Source organism: Dendrobates tinctorius, unplaced genomic scaffold (genome assembly GCF_039654945.1).
Source record: "Dendrobates tinctorius isolate UK_male_01 unplaced genomic scaffold, ASM3965494v1 ptg000155l, whole genome shotgun sequence".
Taxonomy (NCBI): domain Eukaryota; kingdom Metazoa; phylum Chordata; class Amphibia; order Anura; family Dendrobatidae; genus Dendrobates; species Dendrobates tinctorius.
Genome location: NW_027361822.1, coordinates 2077313 through 2099007, shown reverse-complemented (window position 1 = coordinate 2099007; position 21695 = coordinate 2077313). Strand labels below are relative to the sequence as shown.

General features: G+C 45.1%; 1 protein-coding gene across 1 annotated transcript in view; it reads left to right on the top strand.

The window, feature by feature from the left end:
- The first annotated feature begins 7275 nt into the window (after nucleotides 1-7275).
- LOC141050959 (uncharacterized) overlaps nucleotides 7276-21695 on the top strand; it is a 62230-nt gene continuing 47810 nt past the window's right edge. Inside the window, exons 1-6 of the mRNA XM_073547686.1 lie at nucleotides 7276-7702; nucleotides 7832-8011; nucleotides 8094-8217; nucleotides 8301-8398; nucleotides 10518-10602; nucleotides 19978-21073. Coding sequence (XP_073403787.1) covers nucleotides 7520-7702; nucleotides 7832-8011; nucleotides 8094-8217; nucleotides 8301-8398; nucleotides 10518-10602; nucleotides 19978-21073 — 1766 coding nt within the window. The 5' untranslated portion in view covers nucleotides 7276-7519. The remainder of the gene's footprint in view (nucleotides 7703-7831; nucleotides 8012-8093; nucleotides 8218-8300; nucleotides 8399-10517; nucleotides 10603-19977; nucleotides 21074-21695) is intronic.

Genomic DNA, 21695 nt, shown 5'->3' with positions numbered 1-21695 from the left:
ACACTGCATCACTAGATCCTTATACAGGGGTATAATGAGGCCTCACTGTACAGGAGAGACCGTAGCGAGGAGCAGGGGCCTGATCACAAGAGCTGACAATCTGAGGAAGCAGCAGTGCTGAATAAAAGTCTACACTGCGTCACTAGATCCTTATACAGGGGTATAATGAGGCCTCACTGTACAGGAGAGACCGGAGCGAAGAGCAGGGGCCTGATCACAAGAGCTGACAATCTGAGGAGACAGCAATGCTGAATAACAGTCTACACTGCATCAATAAATCCTTATACAGGTGTATAATGAGGCCTCACTGTACAGGAGAGACCGGAGCGAGGAGCCAGGGCATGATCACAAGAGCTGACAATCTGAGGAAACAGCAATGCTGAATAACAGTCTACACTGCGTCACTAGATCCTTATACAGGGGTATAATGAGGCCTCACTGTACAGAAGAGACCGGAGCAAGGAGCAGGGGCCTGATCACAAGAGCTGACAATCTGAGGAAACAGCAATGCTGAAAAACAGTCTACACTGCGTCACTAGATCCTTATACAGGGGTATAATGAGGCCTCACTGTACAGGAGAGACCAGAGCAAGGAGCAGGGGCCTGATCACAAGAGCTGACAATCTGAGGAAGCAGCAATGCTGAATAACAGTCTACACTGCGTCACTAGATCCTTATACAGGGGTATAATGAGGCCTCACTGTACAGGAGAGACCGGAGCAAAGAGCAGGGGCCTGATCACAAGAGCTGACAATCTGAGGAGACAGCAATGCTGAATAACAGTCTACACTGCATCAATAAATCCTTATACAGGTGTATAATGAGGCCTCACTGTACAGGAGAGACCGGAGCGAGGAGCCAGGGCATGATCACAAGAGCTGACAATCTGAGGAAACAGCAATGCTGAATAACAGTCTACACTGCGTCACTAGATCCTTATACAGGGGTATAATGAGGCCTCACTGTACAGAAGAGACCGGAGCAAGGAGCAGGGGCCTGATCACAAGAGCTGACAATCTGAGGAAACAGCAATGCTGAAAAACAGTCTACACTGCGTCACTAGATCCTTATACAGGGGTATAATGAGACCTCACTGTACAGGAGAGACCAGAGCAAGGAGCAGGGGCCTGATCACAAGAGCTGACAATCTGAGGAAGCAGCAATGCTGAATAACAGTCTACACTGCGTCACTAGATCCTTATACAGCGGTATAATGAGGCCTCACTGTACAGGAGAGACCGGAGCAAAGAGCAGGGGCCTGATCACAAGAGCTGACAATCTGAGGAGACAGCAATGCTGAATAACAGTCTACACTGCATCAATAAATCCTTATACAGGTGTATAATGAGGCCTCACTGTACAGGAGAGACCGGAGCGAGGAGCCGGGGCCTGATCACAAGAGCTGACAATCTGAGGAAACAGCAATGCTGAATAACAGTCTACACTGCGTCACTAGATCCTTATACAGGGGTATAATGAGGCCTCACTGTACAGGAGAGACCGGAGCGAGGAGCCAGGGCATGATCACAAGAGCTGACAATCTGAGGAAACAGCAATGCTGAATAACAGTCTACACTGCGTCACTAGATCCTTATACAGGGGTATAATGAGGCCTCACTGTACAGAAGAGACCGGAGCAAGGAGCAGGGGCCTGATCACAAGAGCTGACAATCTGAGGAAACAGCAATGCTGAAAAACAGTCTACACTGCGTCACTAGATCCTTATACAGGGGTATAATGAGGCCTCACTGTACAGGAGAGACCAGAGCAAGGAGCAGGGGCCTGATCACAAGAGCTGACAATCTGAGGAAGCAGCAATGCTGAATAACAGTCTACACTGCGTCACTAGATCCTTATACAGGGGTATAATGAGGCCTCACTGTACAGGAGAGACCGGAGCAAAGAGCAGGGGCCTGATCACAAGAGCTGACAATCTGAGGAGACAGCAATGCTGAATACAGTCTACACTGCGTCACTAGATCCTTATACAGGGGTATAATGAGGCCTCACTGTACAGGAGAGACCGGAGCAAAGAGCAGGGGCCTGATCACAAGAGCTGACAATCTGAGGAGACAGCAATGCTGAATAACAGTCTACACTGCATCAATAAATCCTTATACAGGTGTATAATGAGGCCTCACTGTACAGGAGAGACCAGAGCAAGGAACAGGGGCCTGATCACAAGAGCTGACAATCTGAGGAAGCAGCAATACTGAATAACAGTCTACACTGCGTCACTAGATCCTTATACAGGAGTATAATGAGGCCTCACTGTACAGGAGAGACCGGAGCGAGGAGCAGGGGCCTGATCACAAGAGCTGACAATCTGAGGAAGCAGCAATGCTGAATAACAGTCTACACTGCGTCACTAGATCCTTATACAGGAGTATAATGAGGCCTCACTGTACAGGAGAGACCAGAGCAAGGAACAGGGGCCTGATCACAAGAGCTGACAATCTGAGGAAGCAGCAATACTGAATAACAGTCTACACTGCGTCACTAGATCCTTATACAGGAGTATAATGAGGCCTCACTGTACAGGAGAGACCGGAGCGAGGAGCAGGGGCCTGATCACAAGAGCTGACAATCTGAGGAAGCAGCAATGCTGAATAACAGTCTACACTGCGTCACTAGATCCTTATACAGGGGTATAATGAGGCCTCACTGTACAGGAGAGACCGGAGCAAAGAGCAGGGGCCTGATCACAAGAGCTGACAATCTGAGGAGACAGCAATGCTGAATAACAGTCTACACTGCATCAATAAATCCTTATACAGGTGTATAATGAGGCCTCACTGTACAGGAGAGACTGGAGCGAGGAGCAGGGGCCTGATCACAAGAGCTGACAATCTGAGGAAACAGCAATGCTGAATAACAGTCTACACTGCGTCATTAGATCCTTATACAGGTGTATAATGAAGCCTCACTGCACAGGAGAGACTGGAGCGAGGAGCAGGGGCCTGATCACAAGAGCTGACAATCTGAGGAAACAGCAATGCTGAATAACAGTCTACACTGCGTCACTAGATCCTTATACAGGGGTATAATGAGGCCTCACTGTACAGGAGAGACCAGAGCAAGGAGCAGGGGCCTGATCACAAGAGCTGACAATCTGAGGAAACAGCAATGCTGAAAAACAGTCTACACTGCGTCACTAGATCCTTATACAGGTGTATAATGAGGTCTCACTGTACAGAAGAGACCGGAGCAAGGAGCAGGGGCCTGATCACAAGAGCTGACAATCTGAGGAAACAGCAATGCTGAAAAACAGTCTACACTGCGTCACTAGATCCTTATACAGGGGTATAATGAGGCCTCACTGTACAGGAGAGACCGGAGCGAGGAGCGGGGGCCTGATCACAAGAGCTGACAATCTGAGGAAGCAGCAATGCTGAATAACAGTCTACACTGCGTCACTAGATCCTTATACAGGGGTATAATGAGGTCTCACTGTACAGGAGAGACCAGAGCGGGGGCCTGATCACAAGAGCTGACAATCTGAGGAGACAGCAATGCTGAATAACAGTCTACACTGCATCACTAGATCCTTATACAGGGGTATAATGAGGCCTCACTGTACAGGAGAGACCGGAGCGAGGAACAGGGGCCTGATCACAAGAGCTGACAATCTGAGGAAACAGCAATGCTGAATAACAGTCTACACTGCGTCACTAGATCCTTATACAGGGGTATAATGAGGCCTCACTGTACAGAACAGACCGGAGCAAGGAGCAGGGGCCTAATCACAAGAGCTGACAATCTGAGGAAACAGCAATGCTGAAAAACAGTCTACACTGCGTCACTAGATCCTTATACAGGTGTATAATGAGGCCTCACTGTACAGGAGAGACCAGAGCAAGGAACAGGGGCCTGATCACAAGAGCTGACAATCTGAGGAAGCAGCAATACTGAATAACAGTCTACACTGCGTCACTAGATCCTTATACAGGAGTATAATGAGGCCTCACTGTACAGGAGAGACCGGAGCGAGGAGCAGGGGCCTGATCACAAGAGCTGACAATCTGAGGAAGCAGCAATGCTGAATAACAGTCTACACTGCGTCACTAGATCCTTATACAGGAGTATAATGAGGCCTCACTGTACAGTAGAGACTGGAGCGAGGAGCCGGGGTCTGATCACAAGAGCTGACAATCTGAGGAGACAGCAATGCTGAATAACAGTCTACACTGCATCACTAGATCCTTATACAGGGGTATAATGAGGCCTCACTGTACAGGAGAGACCGGAGCGAGGAGCCGGGGCCTGATCACAAGAGCTGACAATCTGAGGAAACAGCAATGCTGAATAAAAGTCTACACTGCGTCACTAGATCCTTATACAGGGGTATAATGAGGCCTCACTGTACAGGAGAGACCGGAGCGAGGAGCAGGGGTCTGATCACAAGAGCTGACAATCTGAGGAAACAGCAATGCTGAATAACAGTCTACACTGTGTCACTAGATCCTTATACAGGTGTATAATGAGGCCTCACTGTACAGGAGAGACTGGAGCGAGGAGCCAGGGCCTGATCACAAGAGCTGACAATCTGAGGAGACAGCAAAGCTGAATAACAGTCTACACTGCGTCACTAGATCCTTATACAGGAGTATAATGAGGCCTCACTGTACAGGAGAGAGCGGAGCGAGGAGCAGAGGCCTGACAACAAGAGCTGACAATCTGAGGAAACAGCAATGCTGAATAACAGTCTGTACTGCGTCACTAGATCCTTATACAGGTGTATAATGAGGCCTCACTGTACAGGAGATACCGGAGCGAGGAGCCGGGGCCTGATCACAAGAGCTGACAATCTGAGGAGACAGCAAAGCTGAATAACAGTCTACACTGCGCCACTAGATCCTTATACAGGTGTATAATGAGGCCTCACTGTACAGGAGAGACTGGAGCGAGGAGCCAGGGCCTGATCACAAAAGCGGACAATCTGAGGAAGCAGCAATGCTGAATAACAGTCTACACTGCGTCAATAGATCCTTATACAGGGGTATAATGAGGCCTCACTGTACAGGAGAGACCGGAGCGAGGAGCAGAGGCCTGATCACAAGAGCTGACAATCTGAGGAGACAGCAATGCTGAATAACAGTCTGTAGTGCGTCACTAGATCCTTATACAGGGGTATAATGAAGCCTCACTGTACAGGAGAGACCGGAGCAAGGAGCAGGGGCCTGATCACAAGAGCTGACAATCTGAGGAAGCAGCAATGCTGAATAACCGTCTATACTGCGTCACTAGATCCTTATACAGGGGTATAATGAGGCCTCACTGTACAGGAGAGACCGGAGCGAGGAGCCGGGGCCTGATCACAAGAGCTGACAATCTGAGGAGACAGCAATGCTGAATAACAGTCTACACTGCGTCACTAGATCCTTATACAGGAGTATAATGAGGCCTCACTGTACAGGAGAGACCGGAGCGAGGAGCAGAGACCTGATCACAAGAGCTGACAATCTGAGGAGACAGCAATGCTGAATAACAGTCTGTACTGCGTCACTAGATCCTTATACAGGGGTATAATGAGGCCTCACTGTACAGGAGAGACCGGAGCAAGGAGCAGGGGCCTGATCACAAGAGTTGACAATCTGAGGAGACAGCAATGCTGAATAACAGTCTACACTGCGTCACTAGATCCTTATACAGGGGTATAATGAGGCCTCACTGTACAGGAGAGACCGGAGCGAGGAGCGCAGGGGCCTGATCACAAGAGCTGACAATCTGTGGAAACAGCAATGCTGAATAACAGTCTACACTGCGTCACTAGATCCTTATACAGGGGTATAATGAGGCCTCACTGTACAGGAGAGACCAGAGCAAGGAGCAGGGGCCTGATCACAAGAGCTGACAATCTGAGGAAACAGTAATGCTGAATAACAGTCTACACTGCGTCACTAGATCCTTATACAGGGGTATAATGAGGCCTCACTGTACAGGAGAGACCAGAGCAAGGAGCAGGGGCCTGATCACAAGAGCTGACAATCTGAGGAAACAGTAATGCTGAATAACAGTCTACACTGCGTCACTAGATCCTTATACAGGGGTATAATGAGGCCTCACTGTACAGGAGAGACCGGAGTGAGGAGCAGGGGCCTGATCACAAGAGCTGACAATCTGAGGAAACAGCAATGCTGAATAACAGTCTACACTGCGTCACTAGATCCTTATACAGGGGTATAATGAGGCCTCACTGTACAGGAGAGACCGGAGCGAGGAGCCGGGGCCTGATCACAAGAGCTGACAATCTGAGGAAACAGCAATGCTGAATAACAGTCTACACTGCGTCACTAGATCCTTATACAGGGGTATAATGAGGCCTCACTGTACAGGAGAGACCGGAGCGAGGAGCGCAGGGGCCTGATCACAAGAGCTGACAATCTGTGGAAACAGCAATGCTGAATAACAGTCTACACTGCGTCACTAGATCCTTATACAGGGGTATAATGAGGCCTCACTGTACAGGAGAGACCAGAGCAAGGAGCAGGGGCCTGATCACAAGAGCTGACAATCTGAGGAAACAGTAATGCTGAATAACAGTCTACACTGCGTCACTAGATCCTTATACAGGGGTATAATGAGGCCTCACTGTACAGGAGAGACCGGAGTGAGGAGCAGGGGCCTGATCACAAGAGCTGACAATCTGAGGAAACAGTAATGCTGAATAACAGTCTACACTGCGTCACTAGATCCTTATACAGGGGTATAATGAGGCCTCACTGTACAGGAGAGACCAGAGCAAGGAGCAGGGGCCTGATCACAAGAGCTGACAATCTGAGGAAACAGTAATGCTGAATAACAGTCTACACTGCGTCACTAGATCCTTATACAGGGGTATAATGAGGCCTCACTGTACAGGAGAGACCGGAGTGAGGAGCAGGGGCCTGATCACAAGAGCTGACAATCTGAGGAAACAGCAATGCTGAATAACAGTCTACACTGCGTCACTAGATCCTTATACAGGTGCATAATGAGGCCTCACTGTACAGGAGAGACCGGAGCGAGGAACAGGGGCCTGATCACAAGAGCTGACAATCTGAGGAAACAGTAATGCTGAATAACAGTCTACACTGCGTCACTAGATCCTTATACAGGGGTATAATGAGGCCTCACTGTACAGGAGAGACCGGAGAGAGGACTGAGGAAAGCGGATTCCTATTAAAAGAGCCAGATCACCAAAAAAAGAGTTGGACTTCCCATCACTACCATAGGCCCCTCATCATGTGACCCCTGACTCCTCCCCTCCTGTGACCTCATCCCAGGTCCTGTGCGCACAGAACAGCCATATATGTGGTGTGCGGCTCTGCAGGTGGAGGTAGGTGCTGGGGATTCCACATTACTGGGCTGCACAGGGGGCAGGGGACATTAACCCTCTCAGTGCTGAGCCTGTGATAAATCTCTGTATGTGACTATAGTGGGATTGTGTGTTATACCGGGGGCAGGACGGGGCCATGACTGGATGTAGTGATCATGTGAAGCCGGTAACAGCTCCGGAGATTTCTTACACGGGATCTTTATGATGTTACATTGTCATCTTCTCCCCATTCAGGTCCCTACAATATCGGATCCTCTCAGTGGAGATCTTCTATATAAGAGAATTCTCCTGAGTGACCCTACAAGGATGGATAGGGACAGGGACAAGATGGCGGAGAGGATATTACACCTCACCCTAGAGATCCTCTTCCGGCTTACTGGAGAGGTGAGAGATTCTGATGACGTCACATTACATCATTCTTATCTATGAGAATAACAGATGGACAGAGCTGGAGAGGTGAGGACTCTGGAAATGTCTGTAGTGAGATTTATTAATGTGTCTCTCCATAACCAGGATTACACAGTAGTGAAGAAGACCTCTAGGGAGCACTGTCAGGACCCTGTGTCTGAGGGATGGGGAAGACCCCTGAGCCCAATCACGGGGCCTCCACCTCACCCCCTGATACATGAGGACATCAATGACCAGAAGATCCTAGAACTCACCTACAAGATGATTGAGCTGCTGACTGGAGAGGTGACACTGCTGGGAATGCTGGGACATTATACAGTAACGCTATGGAGGGATCGGGGGATGACGGTATCATTGTATGTGTCAGGTTCCTATAAGGTGTCAGGATGTCACCGTCTATTTCTCCATGGAGGAGTGGGAGTATTTAGAACGACACAAAGATCTATACAAGGATGTCATGATGGAGGTTCCCCAGCCCCTCACATCACCAGGTAATAGACAGGACTAAATGCACACGGCCTATAATTATCTGTATGCAAAGAATGAATTCAGTGACTATATGTGTTTCCTCCAGTTCTATCCAGTGAGAAGACAACACCAGAGAGATGTCCCCGTCCTCTTCTTCCACAGGACTGTAAACAAGAAGATCCTGATGTTCCTCAGGATCATCAGGTAGATGGAGAGAAGGTGTCATGAGATCTCCCCTATGTTGTGTAGAAGACTGTGAGGGTCTTGTGTTCAGTCTTGTTTCATCTACCAATATTATACACTGAATGGCCAATTTATTAGAGACACCGGCACACACTTTATTTGAAACTTTGCTGTATAGAGAGATTAGACCTGTAACCCCGGAGAGTAATATAAAATGAAGTGATCATTTTTCAGTGTGGAACCATTAGACTGGGAATACTGAGCACTTCAACTAGGTAAGGCACAAATTTTTAAAAACTCCCAACTTCAAGAGGTTTTTTGTTAAAAGTACTGAGAATATTGTGAACGAGGAAGAAAATACAATGAAAGTGGATCCTGTGATTGTAAACGACCCGTCGAGGAGGTTATCAATAATTGTGCTGAGGAGCAGGTAGTGCACAGTCTTGTAAATTTCACATAAATGGAGCAGTGGTGTCCAACTAATGTGTTAGAGTACAATCATTGGTCCTTCGCACAGAAAGGTGTTATGAATGGGTCACCGAGGAGAAAAATGCAAAACAAGCTAAGTCACAGAAAACCAGAGAGGTTGGTAACTATGCAGATTGCAGATCCCTGATCTTACCACACAACTAGCAGTAGCCGTGGAGCGTGCCTACGATGTTCCTAGATGCCTCGTCACGGACGGAGGACTAAATAAGCCTAAAGCAAGAAAAGGGAAAACTAACTGCCCCGGAGCAGACCCCAAAGGAATAGATAGCCCCCACACATGTATTGATGGTGAAACAAGATGAAGGCACAAACACAGCCAGGCTGAGCAAATGATGGGGCCCAAACTAACTAGACAGGAAAGGAAAGGAGAGACACTGTCTGCAACCTGCAAAAAACCCTACAAAAATAATGTCCAACACTTCTGATAGCAAAAGTAACCCTGAAGTCACTAGACTTCTCCCATTATATCAGCACTCTGAAATATTCTGAGACAGAGCAAAAAGAGACCGAACTAGTAAGGGACAAAAAGCCAATTGGCAAAATACTGATAAACAAGAGTGGAAATTCAGCACAGCCCCCAGCAGGGGCTGGCTGACCACACCAAAAAACTGAATAGACCAACAAAATCAAGTGTGAACATTAGCAGAAAAACTTAGCTTTAGATGACTGGAACAGAGCTGAAAACCAAGAGCTGACAAGCCAGAAGGGATAACCAGCAACTGAATTGGGGCGTCGGCTGTCTTAAATCCAATCTGAGACTCCTGAGATCCAATCGTCATCCTCATTCTCAGGTGGCAGATCTCCACCGATCAAATCAGCCTCTCTACCTCCTGTTACCACCAGAGGGAGTCTGGAAGGAGAACTCACAACTGGTGAACCAGAGAATGAACTCACAACAAATGGGCTATAACACCAGATGAATAATTCTAGTGCCACCATTATGTGAGGGAAGTAGAAAGAAAAAACTTAATTGAGTAAAAATTATATCACTGATCAGTGGAAAATATTGTCTAGTCAGATGATTCCAGATTTCTGTTGCACCATGCTGATTAGTGGATCAAAATTTCATGCAAGCAGCATGAATTCATGTGTCCTTTCTGTCATGTGTCATCATTTCAGGCTGGTGCATGTGGAATAATGGCAGGGGATGTTTTCTTGGCTCACTCTCAGTCCTTTCTTATCTCTGGATAGATGTTTGGACATTAGGGTTTACATACGAATTTTGGTCAACCAAGTTCATCACTTCATGGCAGCTATTTCCACAATGGTAGAAGGACAACACACCATGACGCAATGGTCCACTAGTCATAGATTGATTTCAGGAACATTAGAGAGATTTTGTTGCTTCCCCGGCCTTCATAGTCCCCATATTTTAATCCTATAGATTGTCTATTGGCTATTCAATGTATGTTTATTACTTGATGGAGATTGCAGGATAAAGCTGATCATGGACATTAGATGTTGTCTGGATCTTCTCAAAATTGTCTAGGTTATGGAGACTTCTGGTTACAATTGGGAGCCGACAGGTCGGATTTATATGGGAGTTATGCAGTTATGTGGTGACTACTGCTGTTAATTTTGATGCTTAGGATAATTTATGATCTTTTCTGTTATTCTGAATCATTTCATACAACATCTCCATCTGTTTCAGGGTAAAGATCTGACCCATATTACAGAAACATATATGAGGGGTGATGAGTGGTGTAAAGAAGAGATTCCTACAGATAACCACACAGGTGAGTATAACCTAATAAACAATCAGCGCCAGAAACGCACGTTGGGGTTGGCTCAATCCCAGAGGGAACACACCACAATTATGGGTATTTCTTATTAATGTGCCATGATTGTGCACCTACTAATATATGATTATTCCTATGACATATTCTCAAATTCATCTTTTGCACATATTTGGTCAGTTTACATTATTTGTTTTGCGGCACATGATAATTATTATATTGCATTTTATGATGATCTACTGAAGATCTTTGTAATGTCCGTTATTACCATTTTTTTTTTAAACCTTCTACCATCGATTTTGGTTCCCTTCCTCATTTTTGTACAATTATGTTCTTATATTCTGACATCTTCCCTCTTGTCTCTGGTGATTACTTTTCCATCCACGTCATCAAATTTTATTACTCAATATTTTACATGTGTGACAAAAGATATACACATGTGGTCAAAATTGTTGGTACCCCTCGTTTAATGACAGAAATAACTTGAATCTGACAAAAGTAATAATAACTAAAAAAAGCTATGAAAATTAACAAATCAAAGTCAGACATTGCTTTTCAACCATGCTTCCACAGAATTTAAAAAAAAAAATAAAACTCATGAAATAGGCCTGGACAGAAATGATGGTACCCTTAACTTAATATTTTGTTGCACAACCTTTTGAGGCAATCACTGCAATCAAGCGATTCCTGTAACTGTCAATGAGACTTCTGTACCACTCGACAGGTATTTTGGCCCACTCCTCGAGAGCAAACTGCTCCAGTTGTCTCGTGTTTGAAGGTTGCCTTTTCCAGAAGGCATGTTTCAGCTCTTTCAAAAGATGCTCAATAGGATTTAGGTCAGGGCTCATAGAAGGCCACTTCAGAATTGTCCAATATTTTCCTCTTAGCCATTCTTGGGTGATTTTAGTTGGGTGTTTTGGGTCATTATTTTTTTGCAAGACCCATGACCTACGATTGAGACCAAGCTTTCTGACACTGGGCAGCACATTTCTCTCTAGAATCCCTTGAAAGTCTTGAGATTTCATTGTACCCTGCACAGATTCTAGTCACCCTTTGCCAGATGCAGCAAAACAGCCCCAGAACATAACAGAGCCTCCTCCATGTTTCACAATAGGGACAGTGTTCTTTTATTGATGTGTTTAATTTTTTCGTCTGTGAACATAGAGATGATGTGCCTTGCCAAAAAGTTCCACCATTTTTTTCTCATCTGTCCTTAGGACCTTCTCCCAGAAGCTTTGTGGTTTGTCAACATGTAGTTTGGCAAATTCCTCCTTGGTCATCTCCCATGAAGTACACTTTGTCTCATACAACAACAGATGGTGTGATCTGACTGACACTGATGTTCCTTGAGCTTGAAGTTCACCTTTAGTCCGTTTAGAAGTTTTTTTGGACTCTTTTGTTACCATTCGTATGATCCGTCTCTTTGATTTGTCATCAATTTTCCTCCTGAAGCCACATCCAGGGAGGTCGGCTACAGTCCCATGGAGCTTAAGTTTCTGAATAATATGTGCAGCTGTAGTCACAGGAACATCAAGGTGCTCGAAGATAGTCTTATAACTTTTACCTTTAACATGTTTGTCTATAAATTTCTTTCTAATCTCCTGATACAACTCTTTCCTTCGCTTCCTCTGCTCCATGTTGAGTGTGATACACACCATGTCACCAAACAGCACAGTGAGTATCTGAAGCCCTCTATACAGGCCCACTCACTGATTCCAAAATTGTAGACGCCTGTGTTGCTAATTAGCGGACACACCTTGATTTAACATGTCCCTTTTGTCGCATTATTTTCAGGGGTTCCATCATTTCTGTCCAGGCCTATTTCATGAGTTTTATTTTTTTTTTTATTCTATGGAAGCATGATTGAAAAGCAATGTCTAACTTTCATTTGTTCCTTTTAATAGATTTTTGATTTATTATTACTTTGTCAGATTCAAGTTATTTCTGTGACCATTGTGGGTTTTTCTGTCATTAAACGAGGGGTACCAACAATTTTGACCACTTGTGTATTTGTTGCACACAAAGGTGTCCGTAGCCTTTAAAAGGAAGGATTTTAATTTTTGTATTAATAATTATTGATTATATAATCAATTACACTGGGTGCAGAATTATTAGGCAAATGAGTATTTTGATCACATCATCCTTTTTATACATGTTGTCCTACACCAAGCTGTATAGGCTTGAAAGCCAACTGCCAATTATGTAAATCAGGTGATTTGCATCTCTGTAATGAGGAGGGGTGTGGTCTAATGACATCAACACCCTATATAAGGTGTGCTTAATTATTAGGCAACTTCCTTTCCTTTGGCAAAATGGGTCCGAAGAAAGATTTGACGGACTCTGAAAAGTAAAAAATTGTGAGATGTCTTGCAGAGGGATGCAGCAGTCTTGAAATTGCCAAACTTTTGAAGCGTGATCACCAAACAATCAAGCGTTTCATGGCGAATATCCAACAGGGTCGCAAGAAACGTGTTGATAAAAAAAGGCGCAAAATAACTGCCCATGAATTGAGGAAAATCAAGCGTGAAGCTGCCAAGATGCCATTTGCCACCAGTTTTGCTATATTTCATAGCTGCAACGTTACTGGAGTATCAAAAAGCTCAAGGTGTGCCATACTCAGGGACATGGCCAAGGTAAGGAAGGCTGGAAAACGACCACCTTTCAACAAGAAACATAAGATGAAACGTCAAGACTGGGCCAAGAAATATCTTAAGACTGATTTTTCTAAGGTTTTATGGACTGATGAAATGAGAGTGACTCTTGATTGGCCAAATGGATGGGCCCAAGGCTGGATCAGTAAAGGGCAGAGAGCTCCACTCCGACTCAGACACCAGCAAGGTGGAGGTGGGGTACTGGTATGGGCTGGTATCATCAAAGATGAACTTGTGGGACCTTTTCGGGTTGAGGATGGAGTGATGCTCAACTCCCAGACCTACTGGCAGTTTCTGGAAGACGCCTTCTTCAAGCAGTGGTACAGGAAGAAGTCTGTATCGTTCAAGAAAAACATGATTTTCATGCAGGACAATGGTCCATCACATGCATCCAAATACTCCACAGCGTGGCTGCCCAGTGAAGGTCTAAAAGAAGAAAAAATAATGACATGGCCCCCTTGTTCACCTGATCTGAACCCCATAGAGAACCTGTGGTCCCTCATAAAATGTGAGATCTACAGGGAGTGAAAACATTACACCTCTCCGTACAGTGTCTGGGAGGCTATGGTGGCTGCAGCACGCAATGTTGATCGTAAACAGATCAAGCAACTGACAGAATCTATGGATAGAAGGCTTTTGAGTGTCATCGTAAAGAAAGGTGGCTATATTGGTCACTGATTTTTTTTGTTTTGTTTTTGAATGTAAGAAATGTTTATTTTTATTATTAAGCATTAGCCCCGAGAGCTAAACCCCAGCTTATAATACCATAAGTATCTATGATGCATAGGGGTCGAAAGAAATTGGTATAGTATAAGGCATCATAGGAAGAGTGCAGAAGAGTGCAGAAACCGCACTATTGGTGTGACGATGCAATATTCTAGAAGATTACATAGCTTAGTAGATCCCACCCCGTTAATCCCACCCAACTAGGTGGCATAATAAGCAACAGTGTCCCTCTGCGGACCACCATACAGGGACCAACGTCCTGCAGTAAGATCTGGCGTTGACAGCCTCAAACTTAAAAATCTTAACGTAACAGACTATAAGTTCTAGTGTGAAATTTGAGATGATAACTATCGAGTCAGAATTTGTTCAGGTAACATTCGCACGCTGGCTTCTTGTTATTCTGGGGACCTTCTTCCATTCTCTAGTTGGTCTCGGTTTTCGCTGTGGTAGGGGGAGGGCGGAATCCGGGATGGAAATTCCAGCCTGGTCCAGAACGTGTTTGCCTTCTTCCAGTGAGCAGCACACAATGTTTTTATTGTTATAAGAAAAGAACAGGGCGAAGGGAAATCCCCAGCGATATTTTATTTGCCTGCTGGGCCATGGTGATAGGTCTCAGTACTCTCCTTCTAGCAAAAGTAGCTGGAGCTATGTCCGCAAAAAGGTAGACAGACTCTGGCAATCCAGGCAAGGTTGAAGAGGTTCGGGCAGCAGACAGAATTAAATCTGTGGTGTCTTCATAGTTCAGCTTAAGTACCACATCCCTAGGGGTGTCATCAGATCTCGGCTTTCCCAGAGCTCTATGGATTCTGGTTATATGTAGCAGAGCCGGGTCTATCTGAGGGAGCAGTGCTTTAAAAAGAGCGGTTGCTGTATCCTTGAGGGCAAGAATGTTTTCAGAGAGGCCACGTAAGCGTAAATGACCCCTACGCGACCTATTTTCATAGTCCTCACATTTCAGCTCCAGATCATTAATGCGGTCTATGTGTTGCTTAATCATCTCATGATCATCCCCAAGTGCATCAGCCACTGCATCCATCTTTTCCTCTAGTGAGGATGTACGCTGTATAATATCCTGCAATTGTGAAGTGACACTTTGCATAGCGCTAGAGAGTTCTGACCTGAAAGTTTCTTCGAGAGTCTTTATCAGCATTGCTGTGGGCACAATAGCATCCGCCTGCAAGGAGTGAGCGTCTCCCCCAGCAGCAGTGTCCATCGGTGCTGCAGAAGACAGGACGACTGTGGAGGAGGCGGCCATCTTAGAATTGCTGCTGTCTGTGAGGAGCTCTGCAATCGAGCGGCTTGTCGGCTCTGCAGAGCCTCCTCTCTTAGGCATTGCGGATCGCCGGGTCCCCGGGCGGATAAGAAGCAGGTGGGCAGGAGTTCCGGTGTCGCTGGTGCACGGTAAGGGGCTATTTTTAGCTCTGTTGTGAGCAGAGCTCAGTGTCACATGACCGCTGACATCGAGCCACGCGCATGCGCCTCATATAATCAATTATTTTTAATAAAAAATTAAATGAACTACTTTAATTGTTTGTTTGTTTTTTATTAACTTTAATGTTTGCCACTGGGGCCTGCCATTTTCATTAGTGTGGGCGTAAGTGTCTGGGCACGACACTTGTACTCCTCACTTACAACAGCCATGGGCATAAGAGACTGCAGTTGGACACCGACCGCATCTCTTACATTGATTCCGCTCCCCCTGCCTCTTTGCTGTGACTTGTGCACACCTCATGGGCTGTTCAGGTCACAGCTGTGGGAGGAGATTGTGGCCATTTTGTTGTAGCTCGCAGCGTATGCTGTGGGCTTTGTTTTACCCCTGTCATCGCTCACCCTGCTCAATGTGTGTGATGACACGAGCTGCAGCGGAGAAGCTGCCGGGAAGTGAGGGTCCGGGGTAAGTATCTGCAGCGGAGAGCAGTGATCGCAGCCTGCAATTATTATTACAGTGCAGGCTGTGATCACCGCTCACTTCCGACCTGTTGAGAGCACCGCTCACTTCCGACCTGTTGAGAGCACCGCTCACTTCCGACCTGTTCAGGGAGATGGTCACACTGCTGTGCCCTGAACAGGATGAAACACTTCCTGGGAGAGCGAGGGGCTAAAACAGGGGTGGGAAACCTCTGCCCCGCAGGCCACATGCGGCCCACGGGCAGGTCCCAGTAGTCCGCAATCCTCGGGCACCAGCCTTATCCTGTCAGCTGCCGGCCCTTTAACTCCCAAGTGCACGGTATGCAGTGTTCATTAGAGAATGCTGCCTGCCTGCACATGAATGATGTTGTCATCAGGGTGGGCGGAGTTAGTGCCCAATGCTCTCCTGTCCTCCTGTCCCAGAAGAGGAACTGCTGCCATAGAATCAAGAGCGATCTCTGTGCTGGCAGCTCTGTGCCTGTTTGCTGGTGATTTCTATGCCCGCAGCTCTGTGCTTTTTTTCTGGTGATCTGTGCCCCTCAGCTATGTGCCCCCTTGTGATCTCTCTGCCCCTCAGCTATGTGCCCCAATGTGATCTCTGTGATCCCAAACTATATGCCCCCTGTGATCTCTGTGCCCCCCAGCTGTGTGCCCCAATATGATCTCTGTGCCTCCCAGCTGTGTGCCCCCATGTGATGTATGTGCCCCCCTGTGATCTCTGTGGCCGCAGCTATGTGCCCCCTGTGATCTCTGTTCCCCTGTGATTTCTATGCCCCCCCAGCTATATGCCCCTCTGTGATTTCTGTGCCCTCCAGCTATATGCCCCTTTGTGATCTCTGTACCCCCCTTGTGATCTTCGTGCCACCTCCCGGTGATCTTTGTGCCCCCTGCGATCTTTCTGCTCCCCTGCGATCTTTCTGCTTCCCCTGCAATCTTTGTGCTCCCCTTGTGATCTTTGTGCCCCCCGGTGATCTATGAGCCCCACCCGGTAATCTATGTGCCTCCCCGGTGATGCCTGTCCCACCCAGTGCTGTATATCCCCCCTCCCCAAGTGCTGTATATCCCTCCCATGGCTGTATGTGCCCCAAGTGATATGTATATTCCCCATTTATACTTTTGCCCCAGAAGTGCTGTGTATCCCACTGAGTACTGTATATGGCCACAGTGCTGTATATACCCCCGCCTGTGATGTGCATAAGCCCCAGTGCTGTATATAGCGTGTGAGCATCAGCGTGTGAGCGTCACCATGATTGTGAGCGTGAGTCAGCGTGTGAGCGTGTGCTTGTGCATCAGCATGTGAGCGTCGGCGTGAGTGTGCTCCGCCCATATACCAGCACACTGCTCTCCTGAAATACTCTGTGCTGCTGTCACCCTGCTCCATCCCCCCATATATCTCCCTCTCTGACTCCCCATAGACCAGCCCACTGAACGCCTGAAATACGCTGCGTTGCTGTCACACTGTTCCTTCCACCATATATCTCCCTCTGTGACACCCCCATAGACCAGCACACTGCTCTCCTAAAATACTCTGTGCTGCTGTCACCCTGCTCCCTTCACCATATATCTCCATCTGTGACCTCCCATAGACCAGCACACTGCTCTCCTGAAATACTCTGTGCTGCTTTCACTCTGCTTCTTCCACCACATATTTCCATTTGTGACCCACCATAGAACAGCACATCTCTCTATCCCCCTGTGCCTGGTCTCTCTCCCCATGTGCCTGGTCGCTCTCCCTCCTATGCACTCCTCTCCCCCCTGCATATCTCTCTCCCTATGGGTCACTCTCCCTCCTATGCACTCCTCTCCCCCCTGCATGTCTGCATGATACAGCGAGCAGCACCAACTAACAGAATCGTTGCTGCCTGCTATCCTCGGTGGCTGTCTACTTGTCAATATACCTTTGGAGTCACCAAAAAAATGACTCCTCACTGTGTTCCTAAATGCCATCCTCTCTTATCCGCAAACACCCAGAAGAGGAGGAGAGGAGTCACATCACACATGTCTGCAGATTCAGCCCATAATTAGTGCAGTAATGTGAGCTAGGTGTACACTAGGTTTTTGACAAAATTCAGTAGTTGATCCTCCTAGTGTTTAAAAGTGGAAATACCAAACCTTTTTATAATTATTTTTCATATTTTATTAAATTATAAACAAATGATAATATTTTTTAAGAACATTTAAACATTAATTCTTTACATTTGTTGAATTGTTGAAAAAAAAAATTTTTTGATGGCACCTTCCCTTTAAGTTAGGTGATCTTTGATAGAACCAGCGATTGTCATCCATGGATTACAGAGGACACAACTGCAAATTTTTTTTCAGATCTCCCATTGCTCCCATATTCATCATGGAGACCAAAGCTTTCTGTTGACTTCCAATACATATAAAATAGTACAATGAACTTCTTGTATCTTGTATCTATCGCATAGTTCCTTTTTGTAAAAAAAAAAAAAAATACAAAACCTACACTTGAACCAAAGCCATGTCTTAGTTTTACATGACCATACTGCTGTGATTTATGCTAGATGCATGTATATACTTGTCAAAAAGTGCATGAGATGATCACTAGTACTGGCTTACAGTTAACAGAGAAAAGATATATTGAAAAAAATACAACCTGGTGGCCTAATATCATAAACTACTAGTCCTTGGGAAGCAGTCTACTGTCTTAGGCTGGTTTCACATTTGCGTTTTTTAGCGCTGGAAAAAACCGCATATGTGCGCATGCCTTTTTTCCCCTATATTTAACATGGGTGCGCATACCTGCGCGCTTGTAAGCGCATGTATGCGATTTTCATGCGCTGCGTTTTTTTGGGGTGTGCGTTTGTATTTTCCAGACGCAGCATGTTGCATTTTTTGGCCCTGCAAAAAAGCGCATGTGCACATATGCGCACGTTTTGCGCTAAAAATGGCCATTATAGCCTATGGATGCGCATATGTGCGCACTGGCATGCTCATGTATGCGTTTTTTTGCATATGCGTTTTTTTTTTTAACCATGGAATTTAGGGGTTTGGGTTAGAGTTAGGGTTAGTTAAGGGGGTTTAGGGTTAGGGTCAGGGTCAGGGTTGGGGTTTGGGTCAGGGTTAGGGTTAAGTATGGTTTGGTTAAGGGTTAGGGTCAGGGTTAGGGTCAGGATTAGGGTTAAGTATGGTTTGGTTAAGGGTTAGGGTCAGGGTTAGGGTTAGGGTCAGGGTTAGGGTCAGGGTTAGGGTTAGGGTCAGGGTTAGGGTTAAGTATGGTTTTGTTAAGGATTAGGGTCAGGGTTAGTGTCAGGATTAGGGTTAAGTATGGTTTGGTTAAGGGTTAGGGTCAGGGTTAGGGTTAGGGTCAGGGTTAGGGTTGGGGTCAGAGTTAGGGTTAGGGTTAGTTAGGGTTTAGGGTTTGGGTTAGGGTTAAGTATGGTTTTGTTAAGGGTTAGGGTCAGGGTTAGGGTTAGGGTCAGGGTTAGGGTCAGGATTAGGGTTAAGTATGGTTTGGTTAAGGGTTAGGGTCAGGGTTAGGGTTAGGGTCAGGGTTAGGGTTAAGTATGGTTTTGTTAAGGGTTAGGGTCAGGGTTAGGGTTAGGGTCAGGGTTAGGGTTAGGGTTAGGGTCAGGGTTAGGGTCAGGGTTAGGGTTAGGGTTAGTTAGGGTTTAGGGTTTGGGTTAGGGTTAAGTATGATTTGGTTAAGGGTTAGGGTCAGGGTTAGGGTTAGGGTCAGGGTTAGGGTTAGGGTCAGGGTTAGGGTTAGTAAAGTCATGGTTTGGGTTAGTGTGAGGGGCCACCTAAAAATGTTGGAAAAAAACGCAAACGCGGTAAAAACGCACTAAAAACGCATACAAACGCATAAAAACGCTGCGTTTTTTTCATGCATGCTCATAAAAATGCTTGAAAAAAACGCAGCAGTTGTATGCTTTTGTATGCGTTTTTTCAATGCGTTTTTTTGCGGGAAAAACGCGCTGCAAAAAAAAGCAAGTGTGAAACTAGCCTTAGTCAGTGTAAACCTGAATTTTATTACAATTTGTATGAAAATGTTATAAAATATAGAATAATATAAATATGAATATAATTTAAATGCAGTGTTATTTACAAATAATTTTATTCTTGGCAGATGATGGTACCAGGAGCTCAGAGGGATTTCTGATATTTTCAGAATTTGCAGCAGGTGATCATGGTATCACATCAGATACATATGAAGAACATGTAATTATCCCAGATACACCTCAAGCCCTTCTTAGCAAAAATCTATCATCTGATCATTTTCTACAGGTCCTTTCTTCTGCATCATTAAAGGAAAATATGAAAAAGCAAAACCACAAAAGTACTGATGAACATGAAGTAGCTCACACAGGGGAAAAAAAATTTTTTTATTCAGAATCTGGGAAATGTTATAGTATTAAATCAAAATTTTTTTCACATCAGCAAAGTCACTCAGGGAATAAGCTATTTTCATGTTTAAAATGTGGGAAATATTTTAAAAAGAAATCATATCTTGTTTCACATCAAAAAACTCACACAGGGGAGAAGCCATTTTCATGCTCAGAATGTGGGAAATGTTTCAGTGAAAAAAAAAATCTTCTTTCACATCAAAAAACTCACACAGGGGTGAAACCATTTTCATGTTTAAATTGTGGGAAATTTTTTAAAACAAAAGCACATTTTGTTTCACATCAAAAAACTCACACAGGGGAGAAGCCATTTTCATGCTCAGAATGTGGGAAAAGTTTTAGTGAGAAGCACAATCTTGTTAGACATCAGAGAACTCACACAGGGGAGAAACCATTTTTATGTTCCGAATGTGGGAAATGTTTTACAGATAAATCACAACTTCTTAGACATCAGAAAACTCACACTGGAGAAAAAACATTTTCTTGTTCAGAATGTGGGAAATATTTTATGCATAAATATTATCTTGTTACACATCAGAGAACTCACACAGGGGAAAAGCCATTTCCATGTTCAGAATGTGGGAAATGTTTTTTAGCTAAATCACATCTTGTTACACATCAGAGAACTCACACAGGGGAGAAGCCATTTTCATGTTCAAAATGTGGGAAATGTTTTCTAGGCAAATCTTATCTTGTTAGACATCAGAGAACTCACACAGGGGAGAAGCCATTTTCATGTTCAGAATGTGGGAAATGTTTTACAGATACATCACAACTTGTTAGGCATCGCAGAACTCACACAGGAGAGAAGCTGGGTTTGTTTTAAATCATTACATTGTCATCATTTAAAAGAAAAATTACAAGCTGTAATCAAGTAAAGTCACTTGTCTACAAGAGAAAGGGAAAACAACTCAGAGCACTAAATCACTATTAGAAAATGTATATAATTACCAATGACCATTTGTTCTAAAAGCAATTACATAATAATGTCTATAAAATATTTATAATTTGTATGTACTATTTAACCTTTATTTAGTTGAGTGGAGTCCATTGGACCCCAATCAAGTTTGTTTTCATCATATTTCCGCAAGTGATTAACCGTCCGTTTTAGAATGTTCCGGGCGCCTTTTCTTCCTGCATTGACTACACGTGCAATGGCAAAAAAATCCAAGGAATTTCTAGTACTGTCCACTATGCATCATGGTATATACATATATGTGAAGTTGATAACAAGAAGAAGATGGAAATAATAGACTTTTACAATAAAACCAAGGGTGTCGTTGATACAAATGTCAAACTGTGCAAAACTTAAAACGTCGCTCGGCACAGTAAGAGATGGCCAATGGTCATATCCACAATAAGTGCTTATGTTATTTATAAGATGACTAATAAGACTAAAATTACCCTAAGAGAATTTCTGAAACTTTTTTCCAATGGAATT